The sequence below is a fragment of the Mauremys reevesii genome, linkage group 8 (genome assembly GCF_016161935.1).
Source record: "Mauremys reevesii isolate NIE-2019 linkage group 8, ASM1616193v1, whole genome shotgun sequence".
Taxonomy (NCBI): Eukaryota; Metazoa; Chordata; order Testudines; family Geoemydidae; genus Mauremys; species Mauremys reevesii.
In genome coordinates this window covers 80,617,933-80,637,555 of record NC_052630.1, presented here as the reverse complement: position 1 = coordinate 80,637,555, position 19,623 = coordinate 80,617,933, and the positions used below count along the sequence as shown (strand labels likewise).

At 41.3% G+C, this 19,623-nt stretch overlaps 1 protein-coding gene across 7 annotated transcripts; it reads right to left on the bottom strand.

Annotated features, from left to right (window-relative positions):
- Nucleotides 1–75: 75 nt before the first annotated feature.
- BCL10 (BCL10 immune signaling adaptor) lies at nucleotides 76–19,406 on the bottom strand. Of its 7 annotated transcripts, none has more exons than XM_039485601.1 (6): nucleotides 18,660–18,801; nucleotides 15,832–15,948; nucleotides 14,412–14,471; nucleotides 13,159–13,198; nucleotides 4,501–4,789; nucleotides 76–2,726 (listed from the first exon to the last, which is right to left on the bottom strand). In XM_039485601.1, the coding sequence occupies exons 4-6, from the start codon at nucleotides 13,162–13,164 to the stop codon at nucleotides 2,368–2,370; spliced, it is 654 nt and encodes a 217-aa protein (XP_039341535.1). In that variant the 5' UTR covers nucleotides 13,165–13,198; nucleotides 14,412–14,471; nucleotides 15,832–15,948; nucleotides 18,660–18,801; the 3' UTR covers nucleotides 76–2,367. The 7 variants fall into 7 exon arrangements, with proteins under 7 accessions (XP_039341535.1, XP_039341537.1, XP_039341536.1 ...); XM_039485603.1 differs by having other exon boundaries at nucleotides 15,886–15,948; XM_039485602.1 differs by lacking the exon at nucleotides 15,832–15,948 and having other exon boundaries at nucleotides 18,660–18,803.
- Nucleotides 19,407–19,623: the final 217 nt, after the last annotated feature.

Sequence of the window (19,623 nt, the reverse complement as noted above, 5' to 3'; positions counted from 1 at the left end):
CCACAAAGAAAGGTAATGGGGAGGGTGTGGAGGAGAGAAGCAAGCAAATATGCAAAAAAAAAAATTTCAACACAGTTTGTGATATTAAGTCTTTGTTTAAAAAAATGCATAGGTTTCAAGCATTTGGTAAGATTACACACATTCATTAAAGATCTCAGGTTAATACAATGGAGCAATTACTGCACACAGAGTTTGTGGTCCACATTCAGACATTTGGTAGTTATCTAGCAAATCTCTAACATTCACATTATGAACCCATGTACATTGCATATTTTTGGTTTGCACAGGATCAACCCCTGCTCCCGCATTCACCCAATTTTGGGGGATCTCCTGTAACCGCAGAACTCTATCCCATGAGAGATTAAGTACATAATATAAATTGCTGAACCATTCACTTCTCAATGGGCCTGCTCTTGCTCCCAAAGAAGTTTTAGCATTAGTTTGAGTGGAAGGCAAATTGGATGCACTGACTGCAAGCCTCTCGGCAATTCTCAGGCTCAGATTCAGACAGAGTAAATTAGCCTAATTTCTATAATCACTTCCAACAGGATAGCAAAATAAGTTACAATAGATAATACCTGCAGAGTTCATAAAAAATGGTTGGGAATGTTCAAAATGTAGGGGTGTGAAGACACTTAGCTTGATTTTTAAGAGTGCTGAGACCCACAACTCCAATAGAATTTGTGGGTAATCTGCTTTTTTGAAAATCAGGCTCAGTGTGCTTTAGATGGATGGATACCTGAAAACATAGTGATTGGTGTGTCATATATTAATAAAAGCAGCCCATATTTGTGTCATATGTAAGCTACCTCATTCTTATACTAAAGTTGTTTCTACATGATATTCTAATTAAACTTGACAGTTTATTTGAACTGAGTTAACATCCATGGACTAGTCAGACATGAACAACAAATAGCTATAGGATACTTTTGTTGATTACTTTTCTCAGTCCCCAAATGGGACCAGCCTCCTTTTGGCTGTCATCACCCATGAACAACCTAAGGCAGCTCTCCTCTGAAGTCTAGAGGCTGAGCATATAGCCTCTGCAGGAGAATTAGCATTAGAAATGGAATCTGGGTGTGACAGACTAGAATACTTATCTTACTTGAGCAGTCAGTGTCAGAATTATACATTTTAAATAAAATCCAGTCTACCTTTTGATAAGCAGAAAATGTAACTTTAGAAAAATATTCTGTGTAAAGACATCTACATAATCCTGAGTAATACGGTTTTTAAATTTGTCATTTTGCACTTCTACACTTAATCTTCTAAAATTCAATCTTACAAAGTGAGGATTAGAAAGAGAAGGAAAGTATGAAAGGATTAAACATATTGTACTATGTCAGAAGATGAGAACTTTTCCCATGTTAAAATAGTTAAAACTTGGTTTAGATTTTAAATCACTTGCAATGTAAACGTGTTACTATAGGGTGTAAAAATTAAGTATCTGAGTGCAATATTTCCTTGAGTACTTCAGTTAAAGACATCCTCCTGCTAGGTCCACCCATTAAATACTGCACCTTTCACTCCTTACAGAAGCATGCCCTTACTTAAATAAAGGCATTTTATAAATAAGCTACTGAGCAACTCCCTTACTGGGATCTGAACAGCTGACATTCCTTTCCATTATTAATATAAATTTAAATTAAAACAAATGCATCTCAAACCAATGATTTCTATATTATATTTAAAAACAATAAGTGAAAATGCATTTATCATATATGAACTCGAATCAGTGTAGTATCTGCCTTTCATGTTTAGATGAAAATATAGCATAAGGTTCAGAAAATTAGCATATTGAGAATTATTTGACAATAAGCATTTAAAAAAAATGCATGGGTACAAAAAGCCAAGTTCTGCCCTCCCAATGGGAGTGGTGTGTGCATAAATTTGAGGGAAGAATTTACCCAATGCCACGTAAAAGATTAGTTTGGCAAACTTTTAGAAGTAGTACAAATATATAAGTTCTGAGAAAGTCCTTTTAAAGTGTTCTCTTTTGTAATAGCCATTTCCCCTCTACTTGCTAAAAATATCAAAATCTGTTAATGTTGGAGGATAAACATTTGTTCCACTGCCTGGAAAAATTTAAGTAATGACAACATTAGCATGAAATCCTTAAAAAAAAAAAAAAAAAAAAGGGTACAGCACTAGTGGCATCACAGACTTCCAGAAACTGTCAGATACAGAATCAATTGATTACCACTTTAAACTTTTCTTTTTTTTTTTTGGGCAACTCATATAGGCTATTTCCCCCTATTTGTGATTTTACAGTTTGGAAACATACTAATATGCTGCCTGCAAAGATATGTAAAAGTCTCACAACACCCCGTCCTTTAAGTAAAGAGACAGGAAAAAGAGTCATTGAAGTCATTGTGGTAGAAGAGAACGAGATCTTAAAGGCAGAAAACGATTGTCACTTGAACTGGCACTGGCTTCCTGTTGTTCAGATTGCAGTTCTGGTGGAAGAGGGGGTGCTCCAGGATCCCCAGGTCCTGGAAGCGTGGTTGAGAAGACTGCGTTTTCTGTGCTTCCCATCTCCACAATTGGTAAATTCATTGAACGAAGAGATGAAGCAGACACAAAAGCAGCTGTACTAAACTGTTCTTCTGGTTGATTATGGGTAGATCCTTTTACTTTTTCATAGTAATTAGATTCATCAGAATATGACCTAGAAAGATTATTTGTTCCTCCATACACTGAAGTCATACAGCTGCTGCAGCTCAGACCTAAAGAAAACCAGATTGGATGTTATTACAATTTGCTATGTATCTAGGTAGCTTCTCCCTCAAATTACTTCAATGACATTTATTAAAATGTTCTAAAAGCCATCAAATTAGAGCACAGGTACTTAAATTTTATCGAAGTGAACCACTTGTCTTGTAGACCACCTCTCCTGTCAACTTCAGTCTCACCTGACATCACATCATTCCAGTGTGAATTAAAGTCAAATTAGTTAATCTTTCACAAAAACTAATTGTCCTTTTCGTCTTCCCATTCTGTTCCCATCTATCTTCTCCAATATCCCTATCCCCACCTCTTTCCTCTCAGGAATCCTGTCCCCCATCTCATGTCCTGATATTTATGAAAATGGCAAGTATGAAATTTTTTTTACAGCACAAAAACTGCAGAAACGGAACCCCTTCTACGTTCTCTTTCCTTTTATTACTACTTTAACCAAGGGAAGTAATTGAGACTTTTATAATTCATTAAGACATTTCAAAATTGAGGGCTAACATTAGGCTCTTAAATCCATATTTAACTTCTTACATTAAAGTGGCTAGATTTTCACAAATGCCGAGAATCACAAGTTCCAGTGCAGTCAGCAGGAGCTGCAGGTGCCAAGGCCTTGTAAGAACTAAGCTGCTTATATTTAGGTGCCTAAATATGGATTTAGAAGCCTTAGTCTAGGCATTCCAGTTTGAAAATTTTGGCCTGTATGATTTACACAGAGCTCCTTGCAGGAGACCAACGAGTATTTGTCACAGTCAACTTGAATGTGTTTTTCTGGATCAGTAAAGACAGAGTACCTCTTGAAAAGGATACGCTGTCTTTGAGGTAAGTAAGGCTTCAGTTTCAAGTTAGTCTGGCAGGAGAACACAGGCCAAACATTCACTTTACCCCGCACTCAAAAACAAAGGACATTTTTTAGGTGAAAAGAGAAGTATTTCAACTTTTTCTACAGCTAGCAGTTCTATGGATCTAATTCACTGGGAACAGGGCCTTATTTTTGTAAGCAAGGTCAGGCAAAACAGGGAAGATGTAAACCTTGGAGAGAAGAATCTGTTAAGATTTACTTTCTTCTAGGTTTCATCTTCTCTTCAACTTATATTTCTTAGAACCAATTGCTGGGTATTTTTAGAGCTATGAATTACAATATAATTTCAACTTTGAATACACTCTGTGACATCAAGTTGTGATTCAATTTTCTGTGTGTCAACATAAAAAATCCTTGTCCATGCATGCTAGGCTGAGGCAGCAGCACATATGTGCATATATACACAAGGTTTTGGGGTTTATAGCTTTGTTTAATGTTGACACACAAAGTGATGGTTTAGTTTTCTAATACAGGCTCATTTTATGTTAAGGCGCATAGCAAGTTTTAAAAAAAAGGGTTACAAGAGAAAACCCATCAGGAAAGCTGATCACCAAGCTCAAATTCTGCAATATAATCTCATGGAAAGCAAAGTTTGACAGATTTAGATCAAGATGCAAAAATACTTTGTGTACATCATAAATCATGATCATTATTTTTTGTGATTGATTAAGCATCACTGTGCTTAGCATGGCAAAAAGACATAGGAAGACATGGTACTTGTCCCTAGGGGCTTAAATCCAAGTCTAATGTCCTTTGTTTGTCCTGCAAGAGACTTCTTCAAAGGTGGTATCCCTATTACCAAAGGAATTCTGAAGCTAAGACAGACATGTTTTTTGGTTTACATACTTTTACAGAGTCCTTGAGATAAACATCTACTTTGCCATTTAACAATTTAAACATCTCACCTTTGAGAGCTTCAAGTTTTTCATTTTTGACTTTCAACACCACATCAGTTATCCTTTCTAACAGGAAGTTCTGTGTTCTTTCTCGTCTAATAGATTCAATCAAAGTATCTAGTCCCTTTGGATTTTCTGCTAAGTAGTCCAATAACTTCCCAGTTTTCTTCCTACTTGAGGGTCGACAAGATATTTCTTCAGCATCCTCTCTAGTGAGTATTTTCTTTGAACGCAGGTAATCAAAGTGTCTCTCCGCTATAATTTTGTCACACAAATAGGGACGCATCCTTTCTAAAGCCTAAAAAAATAAAACATTACTGTCATTAGCTGATTTTCAATGTGGCTAGGAGGATATATTGGAAAACATTAAAATTCAGATGGTATCAGTACTGGATTATAAACCTACATTTCGGAACTAGAAACCCCACTGCCATGTTACCCAGCAGCCAGAGATCCATTCTCCGTGTATCTGTATAATGTATTTATAACTTTTTTTTAAAAAGTAACACCCAGTGAAATCTCCCTCTCAGGTAAACAGTCTTCCATTAAATAAGGCCCAGAGGAAATTAAATATAAATATATTTTAAATATTAAAGTAGTAATGTGTTCATATAGTTGTGGTTTAACTGTGCACTATAGCCAAAATGAAGGATGGTCAGCCTTTGGATTAACTTATGCCTGATTAAGATAGATACTAGAGTGTTTAAACACTACATACTAAATATTAGTCCATGAACTGCTGGAAAAATTGCTAAATATTGTTAACTTCTAGCAACACCATTATAACGTCAGTGATTCATCATTTCAACAGGAAATGGCTGCTTCTGATGAAGTGATGCATATTGCTAGAGGGAGAATTGCTATTAAGAGATTCGGTTCAACATCCTGTTTTAGTCAAAGAAAAAACTGAAGGGAAGGAAAGGAAGAATACAGATAATCTCAATTTTACACACACACACACACACAGAGGAACAAGTTGTACATTTTAAAAGAAATCAAGAAATGCCAATGTTAAGGTTCAGAGGGGTATCCGTGTTAGTCTGGATCTGTAAAAACAGCAAAGAGTCTGTGGCACCTTATAGACTAACAGACGTATTGGAGCATGAGTTTTTGTGGGTGAATGCCCACTTCGTCGAATAACATGCACCCGATGAAGTGGGTATTCACCCATGAAAGCTCATGCTCCAATACGTCTGTTAGTCTATAAGGTGCCACAGGACTCTTTAAAGTTAAGGTTGTGTGCCATCTTAACTCTGCTCTCATGCACATTCCTTATTGCTATTTTCACATAACTTGTGCCTCATTTAGTGTGCAGGTTGGACAGCTCTCCACGTATGACAAAGGTTTGCAACATCACTACATCATCCATCCTGTGCACAGAGGACCCAGTTCTACTCAGTTATACTGGTGAAAATTCAGGGTAATTTCACTATTGTAATAATTTACTCCAGATTTACCCTGTTACAGTTGCAGACTGATGCATGACCCCTGCATAAGACAATTATTTCTCACTCTGTTTCCTGTATGCTATCTAACCTGTGTACTGAATGAAGCAGGGTTCCTACAGAAACAGTGGGTATGTACTGAGCATTTAAACATTTGCCCAATGCCTTAATATGAGTGGCTGAGCAGCTATCTGATTTGCTTAAAATTTAAAGAGAAAAAGCAACACAGGGCGATTTATCAATTTGAGTAAACTTAGTGCTCACATGTTTAGTAGCCAGCTATTGTTGCTTAAGGCATTAGCATGTTGATGCACTCACCAAAAATTATTTTTCCATCTTTCCTTGTGTTAATTTTTACTAGACTAATTTATTTGGGGCAGGGATCTTGTATTTCATATCCATAAAGTGGCATGCACAGCTATGACACTACAGAGACAGTTCCAAGATCTACTGTATCTCTGGCAAGTAGACTAAAGGTGACAAACTAGAGAATATGTTATTTTACTATCTGAAGCACTTTTCAAAAGGAAAAATTAATGATATACAAGTCTAATAAAATCTTATTTATATATTCTTTACCCTAAACATTAAACTGATACATAAGGAACACTTCAGACAGTAATGAAATATAGCCCCATCTCGTATGAAAACCAAAGTGGGTCCAGGTCTTCTATACAAAAGATACTATAAAATAATTATTGTATTTAATGTACGTATATATAAACACACCACTGTCCTCTACTGGATTGTGTATGTATCAGACCTAGTCAAGTAGGTACTAGCTCCCTCTAAAGGAGAGGCAGAAAGCTGCTCTTTTAGGGTATATCTACACTAGAATAAAAAGGATTTTAAAAAACACCTTACCTAACACATTTTAAAACCCCCAAATAAAACTTCCCTTATGTACACCGGTTCACTGATCAAATTGAACCCTAGACTTTCACTTGACTAGCTAACTGTTTCTAAAGACTCACCTTTTATCCTAGTTTAGATACACCCTTGGTTCATCAGGTGGATGAATGCATTGGAGCCAAATCGGGAGTACAGTTCCTAATGTGACATAACTGGCTAATGACCAGAACTGATGACTAGATAACCTTTTTTTAATTTCACATCATTGCATGAACATTAGTGGGAGATCTAGTACAGTGGTTCTCAACCATGGATACATGTACCTCTGGGGGTACGCAGAGGCCTTCCAGGGGGGTACATGAACTCATCTAAATATTTGCTTAGTTTTACAACAGGCTACATATAAAGCACTAGCGAAATCAGTACAAACTAAAATTTCATGCAGACAATGACTTGTTTATATAGCTCTGTAAACTACATACTGAAATATAAGTACAATATTTATATTCCAAATGATTTATGTTATAATTATACAGTAAAAATGAGAAAGTAAGCACTGTTTTAGTAATAGTGTGCTGTGACACTTTTGTATTTTTATGTCAGATTTTGTAAGCAAGTAGTTTAAGTTAGATGTAACTTGGGGGTATGCGAGACAAATCAGACTCCTGAAAAGCATACAGTAGTCTGGAAATGTTGAGACACACTGATCTAGTACAGGCCAGCTACTATTGGTCTCAGTTTGCTCAGATATGGCAGTATTAAAAGCTGGTAGCCACCCATGCTTTGTCTACTCTAGATCGCCTATTGTTGCTACCACTTGCAAAGCTTCAAAGAAATACGTAAGAAAAACCAGGGTGGATAAAAATCAATGATTTAAAAAAAAAGTCAGAATTTTTTATTTAAATTGGATTTTTGAAGAAAATGCTTTTTGAGGAAAAACCCTATCTAAAGATAGTTTTAATTAAGATACATTATAGCACAAAGATATCTCATTATGGAATAGGGATTATAAATTCTAATTCTATAGTACCAGTATGAGAAAATATATTCATGTAATGCAGGAGTGGGCAAACTTTTTGGCCTGGGGGACACATCTAGGTATGGAAATTGTATAGCGGGCCATGAATGCTCACAAAATTGGGGGTTGGGTTGTGGGAGGGGGTGAAGGCTTCGGCTGGGGGTGCAGCTGGGGATGAGGGGTTGGGGGTGCAGGAGGGTGCTCCAGGTGGGGACTGAGGGGTTCGAAGGGCAGGAGAGGGATCAGCATTGGGGCAGGGGATTGGGGTGCAGGACGGGGTCGGAGTGTAGGTTCCGGGTGGTGCTTACCTCAAGCAGCTCCCGGAAGCAGCGGCATGTCCTCCCTCTGACTCCTATGCGGCGGCACGGCCAGGCGACTCTGCGCTGCCCCTGCAGCTCCTATTGGCTGTGGTTGCCGGCCAATGGGAGATGCAGGGCAGTGTATGGAGCCCCCTGGCTGCCCCTATGCATAGGAAGCAGAGGGGGGACGTGCTGCTGCTTCCAGGAGCTGCGAGGAGCCCCGGCATGCACAGAGCGGGGACAAGCCCTGGACCCTGCTTCCTGGCTGGAGCTCAAGGGCCAGATGCGGCCCCCGGGCCATAGTTTACCCACCTCTGATGTAATGTTTAAGAAAAGTTTTGTTAATGAGTTCCAATAGTTCATGGATCAGGGACCCAATTTTATCAGGTTCCAGGGGCTTCTGTATAGATTATTTAGGTTAATCTTTCTATCTACCCAATGAGATTCAGCTCACAGTCTAGAAGATACCATCAGAGATGCTTAGTTTTGCAGTTCTCAAACTGGATTTGTGTCTCCAGAGAGAACATGCTTGTTAACAGCAAAAATGTTTTAAAATAAATAAATATATAGAGGTGAGAAATAACAGAGCTCAACCCTATTGTCCCTCTGCAAATTTGTGTACACAGAGTCAATCCATCACCTCTCTCTAAAAGTGCCAAGTTTCAAAAAGTTCAATGAACAGAAGATTGTTGGGGGCGGAATAGATCTGGACAAAGAGACAAAGTCTGGAGATAAATGTGAGAAGGGAGGGACAGGCAGTAGAAACGAAAGTGAAACTGTTTGAGCAGCATATTCCACAAGTCTTGAGGTCTGAGTGTAGCCTTCATTGATTTGAGATCTACCATACCATTCTCTCACTAGAAGGGAAAACCTGTAATGGCAGCAGGCCATAAAAGAGACCCAGTTTGGGAATATTTTAATGAAGTTCCTCTACCTGTGGGTAAGAGGCATGTGTGCAAAATGCAAACAGTGCAACAAAGAAATGCAAGGCCTGGTTGCCCGAATGAAACATCATGTGAAGTGTTCCTTTCATCATCTTCAACACAGCTTCCTCCTGAGAAGGAACGTCTGAACATGCAGGATCTTCAGGTTGGTAAACTTCTTTATTTCATACTTCTTTCTTAAGGACTGCCTGTCTTCCTTCTGGACTATTCTTGAATTTTCATGTTTGAGCAAAAAATATAGTTGTTATTCTATGGTACTATCATTTTAGATGCAGTTGTGATAAAAAATAAATAGCTGAAATAGGCAGCTCTTCTTTTTACAATTTCACCTTTAAAGTAGTACTGTCATTGAATGCAATGAGTAATACTAAATGAACAGTATGGTGGTAATAATTAAATAACTGCAATATTTTGTTTAGGAGAATCCATCCTCAACATACAGGATTCTGAAGACTATCCACCTTCAAGACTGCCATCATTTTCTATAGTTTCAGCGTTATCTGCCAATGAGAGTTTCAATCACATCATGTATGGAGCAAAAAGGAAAAAAAAAATCTCCATCATCTAGAAACAACCAGAGATAAGTGTGTGATAAGAACCAGCAGATTACAAAAAGAGGTAATAGATGAAAAAAGTGCCCAGTTTGTTTATGCAACAAACTTTCCTTTCCGTATGATTGAGAACCCACAACTCATTAACATGGTTCAGTCATTAAGACCAGGATAGACCACCCAATAGAGCAGATGTCCCAGGCAAATTGCTGGATAAAATGTATGAAAGAGAAATTGAGCAGTGTGCAAAAGGTCTAGAAGGTAAAATTGTTAACCTAATTCTTGATGGGTGGAGCAATGTCTACAATGATCCTGTTGTATGTGCTTGTGACACAACAGAAGAAGGCAATGTCTTCCTTACAGAAACAACTGATACATCAAGAAATGCACACACAGGAGAATACTTACAAGAAGTAGCCGTAAAAGCTATAACAAACTGTGAAAAAAATTCAAATGTCTAGTACCCAGTTTGGTCACAGACAATGCTGCAAATGTATTTAAGATTAGAAGACATTATTAGTCCCAAGCTAATAACATACAGTTACAGTGCTCATTTGATGCACCTCCAAGCCAAAGACTTCAGTGTTCCAGAAATAAAGGCTAATGTTAAAATCGCAAATACTTCCATAACAACCACTTTGCAGTAGCTGCTCTGAAAAAAGTGGGAGAAATGAAGCTAACTTTCCCACAAGACATGTGATGGAACTTAGTAGTGGACTGTTTTAAGCCCCGGATCAAGAACTAGCCTAATTTGATGATAGTTTGTGAAGAAAATCATTGAAAAATAGATGGCACTGTCACAGCCAAAGTTCTCAACATTGGGCTTAAGAGAAATGTTGAACACATGCTGTGTACCCTGAAACCTATTTCTATAGCCTTGAACAAAATGCAGGGAAATAGCTGTTTTATTGCTGACGCTGTTGAAATTTGGAAGGAACAGAGTGAGATTTTAAAAAGAGGAATTTGCAATGACAGAGTTAAATTACAAGAATTAAAAAAACGAATGGGACAAGCACTATCTCCAGGTCATTTTCTTGCAAATATTCTCAATACTCGGAACCAGGGTCAAACCTTAACTGCTGAAGAAGAAGAGCTGGCTATGACATGGACATCCAGCAATCATCCCTCCATAATGCCAACTATAATAAACTTCAGAGCTCAGGGTGAACCATTCAAGAAATATGTGTTTGCTGATGTTGTTTTAAAGAAAGTCACACCAGTGAACTGGTAGAAGTCACTTAAGCACTTGGATTCAGAGACTGATGACGTGATAATCTCACTTTTAACAGCAGTAGTGTCTTCTGCTGGTGTAGAAAGAATATTTTCTTCCTTTGGACTAATTCATTCCAAACTGAGAAATCATTGCGCTGGTTGTGGGGTATGGTGATTAACCCTCTCTTCAACCCTCGTGTACAGTCTACTCCAGGGATCGGCAACCTTTGGCATGCGACCCATCAGGGAAATCCACTGGCAGGCCGGGACGGTTTGTTTACCTGCAGCATCTGCAGGTTGGGCCGATCGCAGCTCCAACTGGTTGGGGTTTGCCGTTCCAGGCCAATAGGGGCCGCGGGAAGCAGCGTGGGCCGAGAGATGTGCTGGCTGCCGCTTCCCACAGCCCCCATTGGCCTGGAATGGGAGACCGCGGCCAGTGGGAGCTGCGATCAACTGAACCTGCAGACGCTGCAGGCAAACAAACCATCCTGGCCCACCAGCAGATTTCCCTGTCTAGTGATGATCTCCTCCTAATACAGCATGGCAAGAAAATCCCCCAAATATTAATGATTAAGCTGTTGAATTGGAGATAGTTCACTTCCCAATAGTGAATATTTATTAAGGATGCTTATTTCTCTATAGGTATAAAATGATGCCTGATATATAATGTGCTTTTAAAAAAATGAATCTGTTCTGAACCAAAAGAACCCACATTTCATATGTATAATTATACCACACACACAATGGATATATACAAATAAGCCCTCTTTCATGGAAAATTCATGGATGTATTTAAAAATATATTGTTTGGGGAAAACTAAAAATGAAAACGTTCTAATTTGGAGAGTTTTCCAATCCTCCATTCCCTCAACTACCAGTCCCATTTCTCACAGGTGTCTCAGTTTCTTATTTCAGCATTGTTTTTTACACCAACCACCATTCATCCTTCAAAAGCAAGGACAAAATCACTAAGCAGTACTGTGCTTTTACTCTTCCACTGAGCACCTTCTCAGCTGTGCTTGCAGGAGTAGAGTGAAAATGCCCTGGAAAAGAGCTGGGAGAAGCTAAGGTACAGTAGACCAACGGTTCTCACACTGTGGTCCGCAGACCATCAGTGGTCCGCAGGCTCCATTCAGGTGATCCGTGGATATTTTCTTCTAACATGCAAGCCTGGGCGGCCGCACACAAGAGAATGAAGGGCCGCCCACCTAATTAGTGGAGTCGCGTAGGTGTGGCTCACCTAATTAGGTCCCTGGACCCTGGAGAAGATGAACATGTAAGGTGAGGTGGTGGCCGGGGGAGGGAAGAGATGCGGCGACAGTTGAGTAAGAAGAGGGAGTGAGGGGAATTTGGGATGCGCAGGGCTGAGGGGGGCAGAGAAAGAGGCGACTTTCCCCAGCTCCAAGGTTGCAGCTGCCGGGGAGAGACCCCCCACTCCTTCCCAGCCCCAGCTCGGGGCTGCCACAGCAGGAAGAGACCTCCCCACTCCTTCCCAGCCCCAGCTCGGGGGCTGCCGCAGCAGGGGAGAGAGGGCACATCCATTGCATTAGAAAGGTAAAACTACGGATATTAAAATATGAGTTGTGTGCCTTTATTTGTAGAACAAAAAATGTTAATAATTAAGTTTTTTTATATAGCGCTTTTATCCAAAGCGCTTTACAATAGTTAGCTAACAGTACAAACAATATTTGGAAAGATCATTAAGTGGTCCACCGAGACCCTTGGCAGTTTTCAAGTGGTCCGTGAAAAAAAAAAGTTTGAGAACCACTGCACTAGACCATGAGTGAAATTTGGAATAGGAGAGAGATTTGAAGAGACAGAAGGGAACAAAAGATAGTTGCTAAAAGTTAGAGACTTTATTCCAAAAGGAAATCAGTTTCCATGGATAATGGTGCTGACAGCAATATTCTGGTTAACAGCACATGAACTGGGTCCTGTTTGAGAGACTTTTAAAAAAAATTGAGCCTCAGGTTCTCTCAGTGGCTAGACACGTGAATGGCCTAGTTTAGGACAGCCTGCTGAAAACAAGGCAGACAACATTTTATTATGATGCTAAAAACACTATGAGAACTCTTAATTAACAGGCATGGGGGGAGGACCTTCTAAAAAACTTCTAGCCTTGCTGTCAGCAAAGTATTAGCCCTTCTCATCAGCTTCCCTGGGCTGTAATAAAGGAATCGGGTAGAATCACGTGTTACGAAGTTGTTCTCATGTTAACTAGGTAAGAAAAGGAACCATGTAGCTGAAAGAATTCATTGAACGATACATAATAATTCAGTACAAGATCAGAAGGAAGGACCATGATTAATTAAAATAAGTGTACAAGTACTCCAAGATATTATCTACCTTCATCTAGATGCTTATATGGCCCCCATCAGTGTAGTATCTGAAAGGGAAGAAAGTACAGGAAATAGAGCAACTAAGAATATCACTGCACAAGAAACCACAGGAAAATCATATTTTTTAATAAATATTCAGAAAAATATCTTATTTCATTTGCTTTCAGCTTATTGGCAGATGCCAGCAGCTAGGGACAACATAAGGAACACCAATACTACTAAAAAAAATTGTATTCTGGCAACATATAGCCAATGAGATTTGTATACAATGGCATGTACACCTTTGTAGTAATGTTGAAAGTATATGCTGGAAAATGTACTCATAATTGTTCTAGATAATTCTAAGGTTTGTGGGTGAAAGGGAAATGCTAGATGTCACAGTTTCAGGGCAACTGCATCTATATTCCCCCTCCACAGTCCACCAAGGGCACCCACTTTAGACATTTCCCAGATGTCACTTCTCTTGGGTGGAAATCTGTGTCTCACTGTTTCCTGGCAGAGGATCTTAAGGCTGCACAACTCCTTGCTTTACACTGCGATATTCCAGCAAGCCAGACCGCCTAAAAAGATCATTGCCAGCACTGTGCATTCTTTCTGAGGGCTATGTCCAGTGTATTGCCCATGGTTATAAATTACGACACAGTCCTTCCAAGCAAGCATATTTATTTTTAAGGTAAAAGCATGATAGAGAAAACATACTAAAACAATAAAATAACCTACACCCATGCTAAAAAGCTTACCATCAGTCACCCTGTTTCCCACCCCAACTGCAATGCAGGGCTCCGGTAGGTTTTAGTCATTTCAAAACCCACAATTGGGTTTTCCCTCTGGTTAGACCCAGAACCTGAACCCAAACTGGGCAGGTCAGCTGTCGCTTTATATAGGTCAGGCCTTTGATCTTGGCCTTCTGTAACAGGTAAGCAGCAGACAACACTTCTCTGGGCATACCATAACCAGAGTTGGGTAATTTGCATTAGCCTCTCCCTAGAGATTCTCCAGGAAATCCACTTAACACTTATTGATCCAAAAGTCCAAAGCGTCTGGCACATTTTCAACATAGTCTTTTGAACTCCCAAGTCTCACATCTGTCATATCTCCCTTAATACAATAAAGTCATCCAAGGATACTGCAGGAAATAGATATATCTGTCACACTAAAATTTCTCTTTTGAGGTAAAATTAATTGTGCCTTATGAGGTATGCTAGCTGTGCTGAGAGTTTAGAATAAGAGGAAACTTTGGGACTGAGAAAAATGTCTTGCCTGGAGTGGTTCATTGCTGTTCTTTTTCAGTCTTGAAAAGTTCCTGGTCTCCATGAGTTCCTGTGGCAACAAGTTCCACAGCTTAATCACACATACTTTTTTATGCTATTTCCTCTTACTGATTTTGAATTACTCAGCTTTTATTTAATCAAATGTTTCCTTGTTCTTATGTTTTGAGACAAGAAGAACGGAAGCTCCCAATTTACCATAAATTATATGTACTTTTATCATGTCCCCTCTTATTCATCTCCCTTCTAAAATAAACCATTCCAATCTTTTCAATTTCTCTTCAAATAAGTTTTTCCAGGCCTTTGATCAGTCTCAATGTTCTTCTCTAAACCCCATCCTGTTTTGTAATATCCTTTTTGAGATGGAGTAACCAGGACTGCTGCACACACTATTCCAGGTGAGGCTGCATCACTGATTTCTATAAAGGCATTATGTTTTCAGTATTATTGTCCATCCCTTTCCTTATGTATCCTAACATCTTGTTTGCTCTTGTAGCTGCAGTAAAAAGAGTGACATTTTAATGAAGCTGTCTAAAGGACAGTGAGAGGCAATGGCCATTTTGAATGAGAGGGAAAGAAAATCTAGTGAGTCTTTCAAAAAAAATCAGTGTAATTTGAGATATCAAATACTAAGACCATAAACGTGTTTTTTGGATGGTTTCTCTACAGGACAGAGTTAAAATTGTTTGGGTGCCCTAACTATACATTTTCATACCTTAACATTTAGATTTCTTTTCAGTTTAATTTTAACTCTGAATTTCCTGGTTTAACATGCTTTTAGGATAATTTCAATATCCCTGTGATGTATTTTACCCTAAATTATTAAGTAATCTCAACCATAACTTCATTTTAACAGTTTGTGTTTGGGAAGAAGTTAATATTTGAGACAGTCTGTTTTCTCTAGTATTAAAAAATGCATGAGAGAATATCAATAATGATCCTATATTATGAACATAACACAGGAATGGCCATACTGACTAAGACCAGTGGTCCAGCTAGCTCAGTATCCTGTCTTCTAACAGTGGCCAGTGCCAGATGCTTCTTATTTGTTAAACAGATTTGTTATACTGATTCATCCAGATGAATTTTAAAAACAAAAAAATTAATAACTAATTATACTAATTCAATTTTCACATTCCAATGCAGCTATCACTAGTGTGACATACAGCAAATGTTTAACAGTTAAGAACATAAGAAAAACGTAACAAAAACTACAGGGGAAAATGTAGGTAAACTGGCATTTGGCCAAGGGACCAAAATTAACATTCTTATTTCTAGGCAATTCTAGTGATCACAAGCAGTATACACCTCCATTTTACAACTCATCTAAAAGAGCACCTCCCCAGCCCCATCATCAAACTGGGACACTGGTTCACTACTGACTCAGAGAATGATGTATTTTATTGACTCACATTACTCCCTGCAGCCCCTATGTTTCTCTACAGGTCTCTGATCCAAGCACTGACCTGGTCCAACTCTGCTTAGTTTCTGAAGCCTGACAAGACTGAAGTGGCATAGGTGCAGTTTTCCTTTTTGCAAAAACAAAGTTGTTAAATAAGCATAGTTGTCACAATAACAAATAAATTTGAAAGACTAGGTATTACATTCAAATCAGAATATATTTATTGAAGATGAAGGGGTTTTAGAATTTTAGATGTTAACTATCGCAGTATTATTCCCTCTTGTGGTTCTTTAACAGCAAGCAAGAACATGAAAAACCCTGTGCCACAAATTCTGACAAAGCACTTCAGGTAAATTACATAAGCAGTGAAAACGACTTAAGAAACCAAAACCAAAGTCAAACAGACATGCTTCACTGAAATGAACAAAAAGCATCTAATGATGGAAGTGGGATAACAAACAACTACTGAAGAAAATCAATCCAGTAACTCTCAGAGATTCAGTAAAACAAATTTCAACAAGGAGCAGTAACACCAACATGCAAAACAGATGTGTATGAAAACAGAAATAAATTAATGGGCAAGACCTCAATCACAAGTTACATCAGGTTTTGCCAAAAATCATTAATGAACCAATAACTTCAGTACTTCAGGAAGCAACTCAGTCCACAGTGGCTGTTTTTGCAGTCTAGCCTAGAATTAGATTACATAGTACAGACGTGTATTTTTTCATCCTGGAAAACTATCAGATCTTCTCTTTGCTTAGGCCTCATCCTAAACAAATATTTTTCTGAGTCTCACACAAAATTTCTCCTCTTGCTTTTAAAGTTCATGGCCAAATTATCTTAATCTTGATAGGCTGGATATCTCCATTCCACTTTTCTCAACATCTCTGTACCCTGTAACATTGATTCAAATATTCACAACAAAATAAATGGTCTGGATCCTCTCATCTATTATACACTAGCATATCTTCAACCATCTAGGGCTCTGATGCTGCAGACACACTCACATGCTTAACTTTATGCATGTGCCTATGTGTTTGCAGGACTGGCGCACAAATTATTTTCTCCCTCTCACACTAATGTAACCAAGCTCTTAACTGTGACTCCTGTAACATTTAGTTCTCATTTATTTTTGAGCTTGCTTCTTTCTTCCTGTTTTAGAGATGGCAGCTGTGAAGTGACTGGAACCCTGAAAGAGATTAAGCAGTAGTTTCCCCCATGCCCTTGGACCTTCCCCGTGCTGCTGGAATGGAGACACCAACCATCTATAATAAGGGTTCTCAAACTTCTGTGCTGGTGACCCCTTTCACATAGCAAGCCTCTGAGTGCAACCCCCCCATTAAAAACACATTTAATACTATTATAAATGCTGGAGGCAAAGAGGGGTTTGGGGTGGAGGCTGACAGCTTGCAACCCCGCATGTAATAGCCTTGCAACCCCGAGGGTTCCCAACCCCCAGTTTGAGAACCCCTGATTCTATATGGATATTAATGAAACATCCACAGTGCTAGAGAATAAGCAGTAAATAAATAATATTGCCTGCTAGAAGCTGATAGTTTTTGTTCAGCCAATGTAGTTAGGCACCAGAGGAACCAAAAATAAAGCTTAGAATACTGATATTTTGGTAATCCCTTGTGTGTATTTTCCACTAACTTTTTTATGCCTTAGAGTCACTTATGGCTCAGCTTTGACCTCATAACTAGGCATTTTAGCACCCAGGACAAGCAAGCGTATTTGCACCCCTTACCATTCCCCCCCCCATCATTTTCTCACCCCATTCAGAGGTAGCACTTACATGTTTGTTGATAGTGTGTGGGGGACACAATTTAAAGGTTTGGGGAGGGGGCATGTGACCACCTCACAAAGGTTTTCAAACTGTGGAATGTGCCCCACACACCCCTAGGGCAGAACAATGGGGGGGGGGAATGAATGGTGACACCAGGTGGCTTGGGCCAGCCCTGCATGGTGGGGCTCAGGGAGGGTGCACCACTTCCAACCCCTGACTCACCTCAGTGGGCCACCCAGCCTGTCAGAGGTTTGGGGGGCACACAACAAAAAAAATCAGGGGAGCAGGAACATAAACCTGTGTACCCCTACCCCATGTGCCACTTCTGGCCTCATTTTTCCACCCCTTCAGCTTTGCGCCCCAGAGGACTGCCCCACTCACACTAGTTACAGTCCTGGGTCAAAATAATGTAAGATCTGGGTTTCTGAAGTCAATTCTACTTTTCAGGTATTGGGTGATCAGGAGAACAGTTAACAAACAAAACACAAATAGGCATGCATTGGGCTCCGAACTATACAACTGAAAAATAATTTCAGCCTCACTATTCAAAGCCAGGCAGTTGTGTTATTTTTTCCATCACAAACAGCCCCAACCTGGTTGGCCTCTCATCCTTTCTACAGTGTCGGTGTTACACGCGGACATCCTGCCTGAAGGAACAACACTATTTGTTCCAGGGCCCCTGCGCGTGTCCTGTGACCAGGACAAGGGGGGGGGGGACAACCCAGCTCGCGGTCAGCGGCGCACCCCCTCCCCCCCCCGCAACACAGGGGGTCTGTCATTTACCGGGGTGCTCAGTGGGCCCCGCGGGCCGGGGGCGGCACTTCCTGGGGTCTCCGCCAGACACCTGCAGAGACAACGGCCCCAGGGCCGCCCCCGGCGTCGCTGGCAGCGCGCGCCGAGCCCCGCCCCAGGGGCTGCGGGGGGGATTTCCCGGCCCCCCAGCGGTACGGGAAGGGCGGCAGCACGGGCTGCGCGTGACACTCCAGCCGGCCGGCAGGAGGCGAGGACCGTCCCAGCCCCCGGCCCGGCCCGGCCCCGGCCTCACTCACTTCCTTCTTCACCTCCGCCATTTCATCCTCGGTGAGCGGCCGCGCGGCGAGCCCAGGCCCAGGCCCCGGGCCCTCCATGGCGGAAGCTCCGCGCCGCGGCTCCCAGCGCAAGACTAACGACACCGCTTCCGGCTCCGCAGACTCCGCCACAGCGCACGCGCGCCCCATGGGAAGCCACGCCCACTCAGCGGAACCGCCACGCCCCCCGGAGGCGCGCGCGGCCTGCGATCAAACGTACATCTCAATGCGCCCGCCGACGGAGGAGCGCGTGTTTGCCGCCTTTCGCCCCTCCCCCTACCTCCTCTGCGCGCGACTGCCCCTCAGACAGCCCTGCGTGCCCGGGCTCTAGAATCCCACCCCCCCTGCTGTCTTCGCCTCGGCCTTTGTCACGTGCCACAGCCCCCCCCCTTCCACTCCTTCTCCAGCCCTGCCTTTGCCGCGCTGCTTCCCTCCTCCCCCGCCGCGTCTTTGCCGCGGGGCCCGTGCGGGCTGGGGGAGAATTTCCTTTTGCGGCCTCCATTTCCCCTTCTCGCCCGCGGTGACGGGGCGGCGCCCGGCCTCGGGAGAGGGGAGCGCCGCTGGGCTCCTTCCATTGCGGGCGAGGCCCCTTCACCTGGCAAACCGAGCGGCTTCATTCGCCTTCCCTGCCAGGTCCCGATGCGATGCCGCAGCGAGCGGGGGAGCCGCGTGCGGCCGGAGTGGAGCCGAGCGCGAGCCGCTGGCTTCACCTTATCCCGTCTCTGGCGATGTAGGATTTCCTCGTGTGCAAAGGGGCAGGGGTGTCATTTGCCTGCAGCCCCGAATCGCTTTGAGAAATAGCTCCCTGCCTTGTGCGATGAGAACGGTTCGAGCTTGATTCATATTCCTCTTAGCAGAGCCAGAGAAACAGGCGATGCTACGTTTTATCACGCCACGGAGAGAGAGGAACCGAGCGAGATCGCTTGTGCACTGAGGCAGAAATTCG

Coding starts and splice junctions, on each gene's coding strand:
- BCL10 (XM_039485600.1), bottom strand. CDS start 18,827: ATGGGGCGCGCGTGCGCTGTGGCGGAGTCTGCGGAGCCGGAAGCGGTG. Junction 4,790..18,659: donor TGGCGGAGGTGAAGAAGGAA/GTGAGTGAGGCC, acceptor TTATTTTTTTAG/GCTTTAGAAAGGATGCGTCC. Junction 2,727..4,500: donor AAAACTTGAAGCTCTCAAAG/GTGAGATGTTTA, acceptor GGTTTTCTTTAG/GTCTGAGCTGCAGCAGCTGT.